Source organism: Cnephaeus nilssonii (assembly GCF_951640355.1).
Source record: "Cnephaeus nilssonii genome assembly, chromosome: 13".
In the NCBI taxonomy this organism is placed as follows: domain Eukaryota; kingdom Metazoa; phylum Chordata; class Mammalia; order Chiroptera; family Vespertilionidae; genus Cnephaeus; species Cnephaeus nilssonii.
This window is the reverse complement of record NC_137084.1, coordinates 77,099,027-77,114,765: the sequence shown is the minus strand read 5'-3', so window position 1 is coordinate 77,114,765 and position 15,739 is coordinate 77,099,027. Positions and strand designations below refer to the sequence as shown.

At 43.6% G+C, this 15,739-nt stretch overlaps 1 protein-coding gene across 4 annotated transcripts in view; it reads right to left on the bottom strand.

Annotated features, from left to right (window-relative positions):
* The window catches only part of ALG9 (ALG9 alpha-1,2-mannosyltransferase), a 107,760-nt gene that overhangs the window by 18,359 nt on the left and 73,662 nt on the right, over window positions 1-15,739 (bottom strand). For all 4 annotated transcript variants that reach the window (XM_079788764.1, XM_079788767.1, XM_079788765.1 and 1 more), the window contains one exon: window positions 4,724-4,854. In XM_079788764.1, coding sequence (XP_079644890.1) covers window positions 4,724-4,854 — 131 coding nt within the window. The remainder of the gene's footprint in view (window positions 1-4,723; window positions 4,855-15,739) is intronic.

The following is a 15,739-nucleotide window of genomic DNA, read 5'->3' as shown; positions in this document are numbered from 1 at the left end:
AGATGTTGAATAAATGCTGACCAAATTGATCCAATTATGCCTTATTTTTGCCCTTAAAATGTAGTTTGTTAGGAAAGCAGGATGTTCAGTGGGGAACAGTGAATGGCATGTCCCTAGTGTGTCCCCTGCTCCTGCTGGCGAGGAGCATGCTGAACACAGGCCTGGAGGAGTGATTCTCAACCACATCCCTTGTGTGATGGCCGGTCCCCTCCAGTCACTCTGCTCACCACAAGACAGGTGTGAGATGACCAACACCTTTTGTTCTTCCCTCGAGTTTTCCAGTGAAAAGTGCACACACGTGTCTTCACCTTGTCCCAAGGGCTCTCAGTTTATGTGCACCAGCGAAAAGGGGAAATGGGAATGAGGAACCCTTCTCGTTTTTTAAATCCTCACCTGAGGATATTTTTCCCTTGATTTTTAGAGAAAGTAGAAGAGAGATGGAAAGAGAGAGAGAGAAATATCAATGCAAGAGAAACATATCATTGGTTGCCTCCTGCATGCCCCCCGACCAGGGCCTGGGCCAGGAGGTCTGAGGAACATGCCCTTGACCGGAATCAAACCGGGACCCTTTGGTCCGCAGGCTGATGCTCTATCCACTGAGCCAAACCGACTAGGGTGGAACCCTTTTCCTTTCAATCCTTTCAAACCAGAATGAAAATAGGTCACCTCAAAAAAACTCACTTGCCCCATGTGCCATGAACAGTTTATTCTCTAAGCAATGTACTGCTGGTCAGTGTTTGGGAACCACAAAGTTTCCGTTGTCAATAAGGAAGGCTGTTTGGGATCTGCTGTCCCCTCAGAGCTGGAGATTTTTCCAGGTCCAGATCTCATGTTGTCACAGTTTCTCGACCCCAAATCGAAGTCACAGTAGAGACCTACCCCAACTACTACATCAAATAACAAGCCAGGCACCAAAGAACGTGTGACGCAGACAACTTCATACCCTCACACTGCTTCTCTCCAACTCCCTCCTCTTACTCTCCAATTCTGACAGTTTTAACATCAATCCATCCATGACTCTACCACCCTTCATGGCTTCCCACTTCCTCAATGCCCTGTCCTTCCCTCCTTACCCAACTTAAGGCTATCAATCATTATATCACTTCCCTGCGCAAACCCTCACTTCCCTTGCCATTTCATGTTTTGTTGAACTTTTTAGGCTAAAACCCAACCCTATACACTAAGGCAGGCAAATGAATGTTAAAGCAGTATTATTTATAACTAGAGGCCCGGTGCACGAAATTTGTGCATGGGGGGGGGGGTGTCCCTCAGCCCAGCCTGCACCCTCTCCAATCTGGGACCCCTTGAGAAATGTCCAACTGCCTGTTTGGACATCCAAACCTTTAAATCCTTTAAAACCAGAATGAAAATAGGTCACCTCAAAAAAAAACTCACTTGCCCCATGTGCCATGAACAGTTTATTCCCTAAACTTTGTGGTTCCCAAACACTGACGGGCAATTGGATATCCCTCTCACAATCCAGGACTGCTGGCTCCCAACCACTTGCCTGCCTGCCTGCCTGCCTGATTGCCCCTAACCGCTTCTGCCTGCCAGCCTGATCAACGTCTAACTGCTCCCCTGCTGGCCTGATTGTCCCTAACTGCCCTCCCCTGCCAGCCTGGTCACCCCCAACTGCCCTCCCCTGCCAGCCTGGTCGCCCCTAACTTCCCTCCCCTGCAGGCCTGGTCGCCCCCAAATGCCCTCCCTTGCCAGCCCGGTAACCCCTAACTGCCCTCCCTTGCCAGCCTGGTCGCCCCCAACTGCCTTCCCCTACCAGCCTGGTCGCCCCCAACTGTCCTTCCCTTCAGGCCTGGTCCCCCCCAAATGCCCTCCCCTGCCGGCCTGGTCACCCCTAACTGCCCTCCCCTGCCGTTCTGGTTGCCCCCAACTGCCATCCCCTGCAGGCCTGGTTGCCCCCAAATGCCCTCCCCTGCAGGCCTGGTCCCCCCCAACTGCCCTCCCTTGCATGCCTGGGTCCCCCTGAACTGCCCTCCTCTGCTGGCCATCTTGTGGTGGCCATCTTGTGTCCACATGGGGGCAGCCATCTTGTGTGTTGGAGTGATGGTCAATTTACATATTACTTTTACTAGATAGGATAACCCAAAAGTGGAAATAACCTGAATATCCATCAACTGGTAAAGGGACAAACACAATGGGTATATCCACAGAATGGAATAGTATTCAGCAATAAAAAGGACAGCACTGATATATGCTATCATATGAATAAACCTCAAAAGCATGCTAAGTGAAAAAAGCCTGATACAAGACCCCACATATTACATAATTTTGTTTATATGAAAGGTTCACAAAAGGCAAATCCATAGAAATAGAAAATAATGAGTGGTTTTCTGGAGCTGGGAGTGGGAAAGAGGGCTCTTATTAGAGTGATGGAAATGTTCTAAAATTGAACTGTGGTGATGGTTGCATAACTTGGTAAATTTACTAATGATCATTGAATTGTACACTTAAAATGGGTACATTTTATGGTATGTAAATTATACTTAATAAAGTTGTATGTTTGGTTTTTCTAAAAAAACCAACTTATTAAATTCGCCTGTTTTATGATTCACTAGTACAGCTTTAACTAGCTGGAAAAGAGAAAAGCAACCACATTGGTCCCATTTAAGACTCAAGTAACTTTTAAAAAATGTATTGCCCTAGCTAGTTTGGCTCAGTGGATAGAGCATCAGCCTGTGGACCAAAGGGTCCCGGGTTTGATTCGGGCAAGGGCACATGCCTGGGTTTTGGGCTTGATCCCCAGTAGGGGGTGTGCAGGAGGCAGCCGATCAATGATTCTTGTTGTTGATGTTTCCATCTCTTTTCCCCTCTCCTTTTCTCTCTGAAATCAATAAAAATATTTTTAAATGTATTTATTGATTGATTTCAGAGAGAGAGGGAAAGGGGAAGAGGAAGAGAGAGAGAGGGAGGGAGGAAGGGAGAGGAGGGAGAGGGGGGGAGAGAGGGAGAGAGAGGGAGAGAGAGAGAGAGAGAGAGAGAGAGAGAGAGAGAGAGAGAGAGAGAGAGAGAGAGAGAGAGAGAAACATGGATTTGTGTTGCACTTATTTATGCACTCATTGTTACTTTTTGTATGTGCCCTGACCAGGGCTTGAACCTGCAAGCTTGGCATACAGGGATGACACTCTAACCAACTGAGCAAAGAAAGGTTCAGAAAAGCCAAATCTATAGAAATAGAAAATAGTGTTCAAGTGAGTTCCCGAGTCTGTCCTCCAATCATACCATAATTCTCAAGCTCCTTTTGTCTCTTACTCTCCTCAATTATTTCACACCTTCTCTCTCCTCAAATCTCTAACACCACATTCCCTAGTCTCCCTTTTCATCTGAGAACCCTATTCCTTCTTTGCTGAGAAAACTGAGGCCATCAGAAGAGAACTTCCAGACCCCCATCATCACACCTACCTGCTGCCTGTTACTATTATGCTGTCTAGTAGCTACGTGTGGCTATTTAAATTAGTGAAGATTAAGTAAAACTAGCAATTTGGTTCCTTCATCTTGCTAGTCTCTTTCTGAATGCTTAATAGCTACTAGTACATGGCTGTGGCTCCTGTATTGGATGGAGCAGAACATCTCCATCCTGCAGGAAGTTCTCCCAGGCAGTGCTGTTCAGAGACCTGTCTGTACATCTGCCTACAGCACACCCTGACTTACTTGTGCAGCTCCTCTCACCTAACTCAAGGGCAGTGCTCCAGCAATTCTTTCCTTTCTCCATGATCAGGTTTCAGCTCTATTATGGTATATAGACACTACCATAATTTAAAAAAAATTTAAGGGTAAAAATCTTTCTAGTCAGCACTTCCCTGCACCCACCATGAGCTATAGCCTTGTTTCTCTGTTTCCCTTTATAGCAAACTTTCCAAAAGACTTGTCTATATTTGCCTTTCCCCACTACTCTACCAAAACTGCTTTTATCAGCTGCCAAGTCCAATGGACAGTTATTCTTCCTCTCACTTGACTTACCAGCAGCTTCTGATGACCCCCTCCTCCTAAAAACATTCTCTTCCCTGTTTCTGAGTTCCAGACCTGTCTCTCAAGACAAGCTCCTCTACCTTTTGCTCTTTGCCCGATCTCTTGGATTCCGGGCCTCCCTGAACCTCCTCAACTTCAACTGTCTGTTTACCTTTACCTCTGCCCACAGACAGCCTGACCCTTCCAACTCACCCCCGCCCCATTACCACTTCACCTGCATGCCCTGACTCCCCTCATCATTAATTCTGAGACCTTTCTGAAGAGCCAGCCACGCCCGGGTCTATTTGGTCTCTCTAGTTAAGACAAAGTAAGGCCTATCCCATCCCTGACTGAGCCTTGTGCCTAAAAATAATGGACATGAACTTCTAGCTCCTTAAAGGACAGAGTCAATCTTCCTAAGTGTTAGAATACTCTCAGTTAAAATAGCTGAAGTTGGTTGCGGAAAATAATCAATGTCAAACACTTATTTGTATTTTCTTCATGGATCAATCTGCTTTACTTAGATTCTTTTATTTAGATGATACTAGAATATACTTTGTATTCTGTTGCCTAGAAAAAGAGAGCACTTTTAGATTTCTCAGGAAACTGGACAAGGATAGAAGATGTGCTGGGGTCCAAATATAAATAAAGTAAAATGATGGATACTAGCGTCAGCCCAGGGCTGTAATTTATTCAATCCTAGATTCCAATTTTCACCTTTACTAATCCTAACACATCTCTTAGGATTAAAGCCACATACCTGGAAGCATCAAGGAACGGTCTGTAGGCCAGGCTGATCCATTCTTCCCTGTTAGATGAATATTTTGGCTCCCGGGGTGTTTCTCTCATGGTGTCCAAATCCACTAAATAATGGCATTTACTGATGTCAATCTGCAATGGAGAAAGGCCAACTCTTCGTTAGCAATCACAAGGGTCCCTTCAGGGTCAGGAACATAAACTGCAATTCTAAGCATTCCACAGGGTTTTAGAAGCACAAGCATCCAACTCCTCAGATGTAACCTGTGTTCTCTCCACTCAGGTAAGAGTGTTGGGTGTTGGGGTATTACCTGGGCTCCAGGGAGGAAGGGGGAGATATGCATGCACGGAGCCAAAATATATGTAAGCTTTGGGAGTTTTGATTCTAGTTTGGGTATTAAGTCCTTTTAGCCAAACACACTCTTGAACCTAGCATGAATGTACAACCTACTCGAAAAAATTGCGTATCTTCTTTTGTTCACTATTGTTCGCTCCCAATGATCACTTCTTGTTGCGGAGATTGAAAGGCAAGACTAAACACACATGCTAATGTGAAAGGAAACCCTGTCTCTGCTGACAGAGCCGTGTGAGGGTGCAGGGATATCATGCATATCGTCTCCTTCAAAAATTCAACAGAACCGACAGAGACCTGGGAACTGTTCCTGCAGCAAAAGATCAATAAACTGTAAGAGTGGAGAAGATTATGAAAAATATATTGGAACAATAAGCAAAACTATAGTCATTCAGTTGCTCACATCATGGAGATACCACAGCATCACAGATGTTCAGAAGAGAATATTATAACCATGTTGGGCCTGGCCGGCATAGCTCAGTGGTTAAGCATCGACCTATGAACGTGGAGGTCATGGTTCCATTCCTGGTCGGGGCACATGCCGGGGTTGTGGGCTCAATCCCCAGTGTCGGGTGTGCAGGAGGCAGCCAATCAATGATTCTCTCTTATCACTGATGTTTCTATCTCTCTATCTCCCTCTCCCTTCCTCTCTGAAATCAATAAAAATATATTATAAAAAACCCCACACATAATTGGTATTGTGCTTATAACAAAATTAATTCAATGGAATATGCTATAAACTGTAGGATACTTCTGCAGTTAAATACTTCATTTCAAACAATAATTACATTCTCTCATCTTGAAGCCATCAGAATATTTACTACCTATAGGGAAAATTTTTAATTTTAAATAAACTTTTAACTTTTTAAAAATAAAAAATAGACACTTGAGGTGGTAAACACATAATACAATATACAGATGATGTATTATAGAATTGTAACCCTGAAATCTATATAATTTTATTAACCAATGCCACCCCAATAAATTCAATTAAAAATAAAATAATAAAGATGACACATAAGTTTCTTTGAGGTTAAATAAAACTCAAAGATAGAAAATATCACTGTGATATTGGATTTAAGATAAATATATATTTTGGTTTTTGTCCATTGTTCCTGGCTCACAGCTCCCAAAACCCTTGTTATTTCCTAGTTAATAGCAATGGGAGCATCTTTTGTTATAATACTAGAGGCCCGGTGAACGAAATTCATGCACTCGGGGGCGGGGAGGGGAGGGTTCCTCAGCCTGGCCTGCGCCCTCTCACAGTTCAGAAGCCCTCGGGGGATGTCCGACAAGCCGGCAGTTGGACATCCTTAGTGCTGCCATGGAGGCGGAAGAGGCTCCCACCAATGCCGCTGTGCTCATCAGCCATGAGCCGGCCTCCTGGCTGAGCAGCACTCCCCCTGTGGGAGTGCACTGACAACCAGGGGGCAACTCCTGTGTTGAGTGGCTGCCCCCTGATGGTCAGTGAGCATCATAGTGACCAGTCATTCCATCATCTGGCTGAAACTGGCTCTCCAACATCCCCCAAGGGGTCCCGGATTACAAGAGGGCGCAGGCCAGGCTGAGGGACCCCACTGGTGCACGATCAGGGCCGGAGAGGGACTGTGGGAGGGCTCCAGGGCATGTCTGGCCCATCTCGCTCAGTCTGATCGGCCAGACCCCAGCAGCAAGCTAACCTATTGGTCAGTGGTCAGTGCATGTCATAGCAACTGGTCGACCAGTTGACTGTCCACTCCCTGGTAGTCAGTGCACATCATAGCGAGCAGTTGAGCAGCCTTAGCATATCATTAGCATATTATGCTTTGATTGGTTGAATGGCTGACTGGACAACTGGACACTTAGCATATTAGGCTTTTATTTATTTATTTATTTATTTATTTTTAATATTTTATTGATTTTTTACAGAGAGGAAGAGAGAGGGATAGAGAGTTAGAAACATCGATGAGAGAGACATCGATCAGCTGCCTCCTGCACAACCCCCACTGGGGATGTGCCCACAACCAAGGTACATGCCCTTGACCGGAATCGAACCTGGGACCTTTCAGTCCAAAGGCCGACGCTCTATCCACTGAGCCAAACCGGTCTCAGCTAGGCTTTTATTATATAGGATTAGGTCTCCTGTTCTCAGTTCCTGAAATTCCTTCAAAGCCATAGAGATGAAAGGTACATCTCATTATTCATACCAAGCCACCTGCAATGGCAACTGAGTTTACATTAATAGGGTAACTTTTGGAAAGCACCTAAAAATGAGGGAGGAGGCTGGTTACTAGATGAACTAACCAAGTGATTAGAGGGTTGAAACTTTCAGCCCCACCCCTGACCTCTGAGGAGGAAGAAGGGTTATACCCTGAGTTTAATCACCAATGGCCAATGATTTCATTAATCATGCCTGTGTAATGAAGCATCCATAAAAACCCAAAGGACAGGTCTAGGAGATTAAGTTGGTAGAAGATTTTAAAAAAAAACTGGATGAATCTACTAAAATTGAACATAGATATTTCCTATGATCCAACAATTCTACTCCTCGGTATTAGATTGAACCATATGAAATCATTAATATTTGACTGTTTAATGCACAAAATTGGTCATTTCACATGGTTCAAGCTAAGTATATCCAATAGAAATGCATGCAGCAAAAAGACAAGTTCAAGAATGTTCAGTGTCATTATTTGCAGTTGGTTTAGATTGGAAAACAAACAAACATCCAACAGTAAAATAATAAATTGTGGTATAGTCATACAATTAAATTCTATCTATAATAATAAAAGCATAATATGCTAATTAGACTGGATGTCCTTCTGGACATCCTTCCAGACGAAGCCGGGGCTGTGAGGGAAGCCGGGGTCCCAGGTGGCAGAGGGGAGCCGGTGCCAGCAGCCAGGGAAGGAAGGCCTACTCTTGCATGAATTTCATGCATCGGGCCTCTAGTATAGTAATAAAAGAGAACAAACCACAGATACATGCAACAACATGCATGATTATCACAAACAAAATGTTGAGTGAAAGAATTAAGGCACACAAAAAAAGCAATATGATTCCATGAATATGAAGTTCTACAACAGACAAAACTAAATCATACTATTTAGGAATGCATATAAGAGGAGTAACTGTAAAGAGGAAAGCAAAGAAATCATTATCATAGAGTCGGGAAGCTCCATCTGAAGGGTGAGTAGGTAGTGACAAAAGGAACTACTGGAAGCTTCTAGGTGCTGGCAATGCCTTGGTATTTGACCTGGGTGATGGTTACACAGTATTTGCTCTATTTTCTATTATTATTAATTTACTGCACACTTATGCTTTATGCACTGTGGATTACACACAATTGAAGGTTTTTTAAGTGCATATAAGAAAAACTCAGTCACCTCTGGCTTATAGTAAACTCTGTTCTTCCCCAACCTCTCACTCAGAGTAACAGTCTCATTCTCTCCCAACATTATTTTTATGTAATAAAGACTCCAGTCTCACATCTGGCTCTGCACATGGGCTGTTTCTCCAGGAGAGAGAAAGCATACTGAGAATTGACGTCAGATCCAATTCCATTCCACATAACACTCTAAAAATGACCCTTTGCATAAACACTTCAGGAAGCAGCCTTTTTGGTCTGAACCTCCACTCTGTAGCTCACAAGGATTTTGAAAACATGAAAAATTTTTTTAAAAAGTTTTGCAAGTACCATGTCTCTGTAATCAAACAAAAGCAGCAAGGGCCACAGACTCTCATGGTCTCATGCCTAGACCTCCTTTGGTGAGGGAGCTCTGAGTAGGACATTTCAATACTTGACCTCAGTCACACACACTACAGGCCTCATTATCTAGATTGAGTGTTGGGTACATGGTCTTTCAGAGATGTGGATAGTAACTAATTAATGCCAAACTATGCCAGTCAGCTTTAGGCTCCACTCATTAACCATCCATATATAAATTCTATTTAAAGTAAAGTTTTATAAAGATAGAAACCACCCTAGCTGGTTTTGCTCAGTAGATAGAGCATTGGCCAGCGGACTGAAGGGTCCCAGGTTCGATTCCCAGTCAGAGCACTGCCCGGGTTGCAGGCTCGATCCCCAGTAGGGAGCATGCAGAAGCCAGCAATCAGTGATTTTTCTCTCATCATTGATGTTTTTCTCTCTCTCTCCCCTTTCTCTCTGAAATCAATAAAAAAATATTTTTAAGAAAAGACATAAATCAAGACAAAATCATATTAATTGCAATCCTAATCCATTTTTTAAAATGTAATCTCTTTAAATCCTTTCTAGGAAACAGCTGCTAAAGATTCTTTTTTTCTAGGAAACAGTTACTGAACAACTGAAACACACAAGGACAAAAGCCTCTGGCAGAAAAATGGTTAGTATGATCAAGGGCAGGCTCTCTATTAGAGATGAATTAAGATAATTAGAAAAAGACGCTCTAACAATCAATAAATAAAAAGGCAACCTAGGAAATAAAAAACAATATTTGCAAACCATATATCTGATAAGGTATTAATGCTCAAAATATATAAGGAACCCATACAACTCAATAGCAAAACAACAAATATTGGATTTAAAAATGGGCAAAGGTCCTCAACAGACACTTTTCCAAAGACATACAGGTACATGAAAAGGTGCTTAATATTACTGATCATTAGGGAATGCAAAGCAAAACACAATGAGAGCCCAGCTGGTGTTGCTCAGTGGTTGAGTATCGACCAATGCACCAAGAGGTCACTGGTTCAATTCCTGGTTGGGGCACATGCCCAGGTTTTGGGCTCGATCCCCAGGGCGGGTGTACAGGAGGCAGCCAATGGATGTTTTGCTCTCATTGATGTTTCTATCTATCTCTCCATGCCTCTCTCTCTAAAAATCAATAAAAATATATTTTTTAAAACACAAACAAAGACCACAATGAAATATCACCCACACCTGTTAGAATGGCTATAATCTAATCTAATAATAGAAAAATATGCACATTTGCTGGGACACCATAACGTCACGACCAATCTACAAGCGGTGGAGAACTATAGGAGGGCGGGGCAGCAAGTTATGAGCTGAGGAGAGCTACCAGTGGCGGTGGGCGGAGTGGCCAGCTGAGGCAAGCAGCAGCGAGCTACTCGTGCACGGATTCGTGTGCAGGGCTACTAGTCAAAGATAAAAGATAACAAGTGCTAGTGAAGGTGTAGAGAAAAGGGAACCTTGGGTACACTCTTGATAGGAATGTACACTGGTACAGCCATTATGGAAAACAGCTAGGAAGTTCTCAAAAAATTAAAAACATAACTACATACTATATTATCCAACAATCCTAGTTTGGGTATATATATGAAGGAAATGAAATCACTATCTTAAAGGGAATGTGCACCACCATGTTCACTGAAGCATTATTTACAATAGCTAAGACAAGGAAACAACCTAAGTATCCATCAATGGGTGAAATGTGATATGTATATACCACACACAATGAAATACTATTCAGTCATAAAAAGAAAGGAAACACTGCTATTTGTGACAACATAAATGAAACCTGAGGGCATTATGCTAAAATAAGGCAGACAGAGAAAGACAAATAATAAATGATCTAACTTTTATGTGTAATCTAAAAAAGTTGAGCTCATAGAAACAGAGTAGAATGGTGGTTACCAGGGACTGAGGAAATGAAGAGATATTGGTCAAAAAGCAGTTGTAAGAGGACTAAGTTCCGGAGACCTAACGTACAGCAGGGAGACTAAAGTTAATAATACAGTGTTGTATACTTGAAATCTCCTAAGAGAGTAGATCTTAAAATTTCTCACCACACACACACACAAAAAAAAGGTAAGCATGTGAGGTGATGGATGTGTTAAGTAACCTTATTGTGGGAATCATTTCACAATATATACATACTAGAGGCCCGGTGCACGAAATTCGTGCACGGGGGGGGGAGAGGGGTGTGTGTGTGTCCCTCAGCCCAGCCTGCACCCTCTCCAATCTGGGACCCCTTGAGGGATGTCCGACTGCCCTCTCACAATCCAGGACTGCTGGCTCCCAACTGCTCGCCTGCCTGCCTTCCTGATTGCTCCTAACCGCTTCTGCCTGCCAGCCTGATCACCCCCTAACCACTCCCCTGAAAGCCTGACTGATGCCTAACTGCTCCCCTGCCAGCCTGTTTGCCCCTAACTGCCCTCCCCTGCAGGCCTGATCCCCCCAACTGCTCTCCCCTGCAGGCCTGGGTCCCCCCCAACTGCCCTTCCCTGCAGGCCTAGCCACCCCCAACTTCCCTCCTCTGCCGGCCTGGTCACCCCTAACTGCCCTCCCCTGCAGGCTTGATCGCCCCCAACTGCCCTCCCTTGCAGGCCTGGTCCCTCCCAACTGCCCTCCCCTGCTGGCCATCTTGTGGTGGCCATCTTGTGTCCATATGGGGGCAGGATCTTTGACCACATGGGGCAGCCATCTTGTGTGTTGGAGTGATGGTCAATCTGCATATTACTCTTTTATTAGATAGGATAGAGGCCTGGTGCATGGGTGGGGGCCAGCTGGTTTGCCCTGAAGGGTGTCCCGGATCAGGGTGGGGGTTCCCTTGGGGTGTGGGGCGGCCTGGGCGAAGGACCTGTGGTGGTTTGCAGGCCGGCCATGCCCCCTGGCGACTCAAGTGGAGGCCCTGGGATCTGGGGTTTATTTATCTTCTACAATTGAAACTTTGTAGCCTGGAGCCAAGCCAAGCCTCCTGCTCACTCTGTGGCAGCAGCCATTTCTGTTGGGATTTATCTTCTATAATTGAAACTTTGTAGCCTTAAGCAGAGGCCTGGGCCCACCAGGGTGTGCGGAAATCTTGGCTTCCTCCATCGCTGGGGGCAACCCTAGCCTCCTGCTCGCTCCAGCTCCGTGGCTGCCGCCATTTTTGTTGGGATTTATTTATCTTCTATAATTGAAACTGTAGCCTTGAGTGGAGGCCTGGGCCCACCAGGGTGTGTGGAAAGCTTGGCTTCCTCCATCGCCGGGGAAACCCAAGCCTCCCTCCTGCTCACTTTGTGGCCGCAGGCATCTTGGTTGAGGTTAATTTGCACACTTGCTCCTGATTGGTTGGTGGGCGTGGCTTGTGGGTGTAGCAGAGTGATGGTTAATTTGCATATTACTCTTTTGTTAGATAGGATGTCAAATCATCATATTATATACCTTAAACATATACAATGTTATTTTTCAATTAAATCTCAATAAAGCTAGAAAAAATCATTTTAAAAATTAGAAGAGGAGTTTCAAGTCAGAGGCCTAGATTCAGGTCTGGGCTCTACCACAAAATAGCTGGGTGACCCACACTTATGTAAGTTTTTATACCTCAATTTCTTCTTTTGTAATATAAGGATAATACCATTTACCTCAGAGTCATAATGAGGATTAAATGAGGTGATTCATTTAAATAAAACTTGTAAACTATAAAGGACTACACAAATAGTGTAATAGTAAAGGAATCTTTGACTAACTTGGTGAAATGTGAGAACTTGACTGATAGAAAAGAACCTGGGAACATCGGAGCCCATTGAAAGGAATTATTCTTTTTTTCAGCCTAGATTGCTGGTTACTGTCAATTCAAGTTATGTCCATGTAGGACAGAAGGGTTACAATACTAACTACTCATAGTCCTTGAATAGTGATGAGTTGGCAACATTCAGTAAATGATATTAAAATGAATCTTCTGGGCATCATCAAAAACTTTATTTGGTGAATCCTAAACTAAGGAATTTAAAATTCCTGTAAGACATGTCTCTGTTATTAAACTTACAATTTAGGTCAGGAAATGACATTAGCACATATGAAATATGGAAACTAAGTACTATAAGAGCAATCAGAGTTGAGAAAGAGAGAAATCACTGGGGCCCACAGTAGGTGAAAAGAAGCCCTAGAGATGGTGGTAAAAAAGAGAATAGAGGGGAAAAGGCAGAAATGGGCATGGCTTACAGGGAAAACAGGAGGAATATCTGCTTTTCCCAAGAGGTGTGTGTTGAGAACAAAACTAGAGAGAGAAGTTTGATGACCAAAATTAGGAGAATCTGCATTTTGTGCATCTGGGATCTACTCTGGCTTTTCAGCCAAGGAATAAAGTGAATTAAAAATGGGTCTCAGCCCTGGCCAGTGCTGCTCAGTGGTTAGAGTGTAGCCCAAGAACTGAAGGGTTGTGGGTTCGATTCTTGGTCAAGGGCTTGTACCCAGGTTGCAGGTTCCATCCCTGGCCCCGGTTGGGGCATGTGCAGGAGGTAACCCATTGATGTGTCTCTCTCATATTGATGTTTTTCTCTCTCTCCCTCTCTTCTCCTCCCTCCCTCCCTTCCACTCTCTCTAAAAAGTAATGGAAAAAATATCCTCAGGTGAGGATTAACAACAACAACAACAACATATATATATATATATATCTCAGAAAGAGAGGTCCATACTAATGTGACGCTGGGGCGGGTGGACCAAGGAAGTGCTGGAGGAAAGGAGGGAACAGGACCCCGGCCCTCAGGACACCAGACACTAACGCAGTACCCAGTGGTGAAGTGATGACACCTTGAAGTTCTAGGCAGTGAGAATGAAGAACAAGGAAAGGGTAAATATCAGGTCTATTTAAAAAAAAGTCACTGGTACCAAAATGTCTAATCCAGTGACCTGGGAAAAGGGGCTGCAGTGAAGAATCACTTGGGCGAGATGTAGAAAAGATGATTAACTTGTTTTACACCTACTGAGGTGGGGAAAAGCACTGTGTATTCAAGTAATTGAAAGAAGGCCGATGTGACTAGGGCACTGAGAGAGAGGTTTTGTTCCTACTGCCAAACACTCTCTGCGTCCACCTCATAAATCCCCATTCCTTCTTCAGATTTCAGCTAACAATGACTTCCTTAAGAAGGACTTCACTGTTCACTTAAGCTAGGAGAGGTCCCCGGATTATATGCTCTTACAGCAACCAGTAATTCTCCACTAAAACATTTCACAATTATAATTTGTGAATTAATTGGGAAATTAGTCAATTCTATGGAAGCTGGGGCTCTGTCTCATTTACTCATGCATTCCACAAACCTAGTATAGTACGTTTCCTTAAACCAGCGATTGCCAACCTTTCGGACCTCACGAACCACTAGTGATCCGCGGGCCACCGGTTGGTGACCGCTGCTCCAAAGGTTTCCTTAAAGCACACAGTAGGTGCTAAGTATATGCACCTTTAACAAATGCACACAAGAATGCATGAGAAAAAAAAGTGAAAATAAGAGGAGGGAGGAAAAGGTGAAAGCATAGGAAAGGGGGAGAAGAAAAGATCAGAGAGGAGCAGAAGACCACAGATAAATTTGGGAGGATGGCTACTGTACAGGCAGAAGAAAGAAGTGGAAAAAGCAAGGGACAGGGGGGACTACTACAGAAGAATCAGAGAACACAGTTCTGAAATTCAGGGGGAGAAGGGATTTCAAAAAGCCACAGAAAGGCTGTGAGGAGGCTGAAGACAGAAAAGGTGACTACGGGAACAGGTTCAACAGCTGTACCAAACAGTAAAGTTATCAGTTTAGAATGCCATGTGGGGACAAGGAAAGAACGAATGGTCCAACCTCCTTTTCTCAGTGACCTTCCCTGCTGTCTACCCAGCTGCCTGAGCCATGCCCCACAAGTCCTAAGACAGGAAGGATGTGAACGTGAATTTAGGCATCTCTTAGCTGGAAATGACAATGACGCATGAAGGCTATAAAAATAGAGATCTCTGTCAAAGGCCAACATGAGGTTCAAGAACATCACAGAGAAATCATCTCCATATATAAGACAGGTCTTATTTCTCAAATGTCACTGAAAATTCTCTGGTAAACAACTGCAATAAAGAATCCGCTAAGAGTTCAAGAGGAGAATGTGAAAGATCAATCGAAATCAATTTTCCTATAACTTCCAAGGCAAATGGGAGAATTGAAGCGGAAAAACACTGCTTAGAAACTTTGCCCATAACTAAGTAAAATGTGATCATAACTGAGGCCCTCAAACAGCAACAGTGGCTGACATATGTTATGAATTTAATATTTAACCTTTAAGCTGTATTCAGGATTCTTCTTTCTTTCCAAAACACGTAATAAGTTTTGATTCATCATGTGCCCTCTGTGAGCAATGACAGCAAGGCCCAGGTCCTCTTACAGGGGAGCACTCAGCTCTGTGAAGGCAGGGAGTGAGTCGGCCTGGATCACCTATAGCCCTGGTGCCTGGTACAGTACCCAGCACACAGCAGGCAGTCAAAGAGGAAGGTCATGAGCTGCACCAGTTTGCTGGAAAACTTCAAACACCAAGTGTTAAAAACTATGATCAGCTATTTGTAAGTGCCAAGAATGTCTTCCCGTAGCTTGTAGCCCCGAGAGGACAATCTATTTCCTCTAAAATAGCATATAATAAAGATAAAATCACACTGTAATAAATCTATTTAAAAAGTCTCTAGCAAAATGAGTGCAAATCTCCAGTAAATGGACTACTAATTCACCATAACAAGATTTGACTTAGTTTAATATTTTATAGAATGAAAAATTAAAGTATGAGCGTTGCCTAGAGAAATCAGTTTAAACAATTATTCCTGGGTCCCACTACTGTGATCAGAATATATAACTCCCTTCAGAATATATAACTCCCCTTAGGAAGGGAAATAGAGAATCCAAAGAGCACAGAAAATGAACAGAAGAGTAACATTTTAAAGCAAACCAAAATTCCACATGGATATTTCTTGT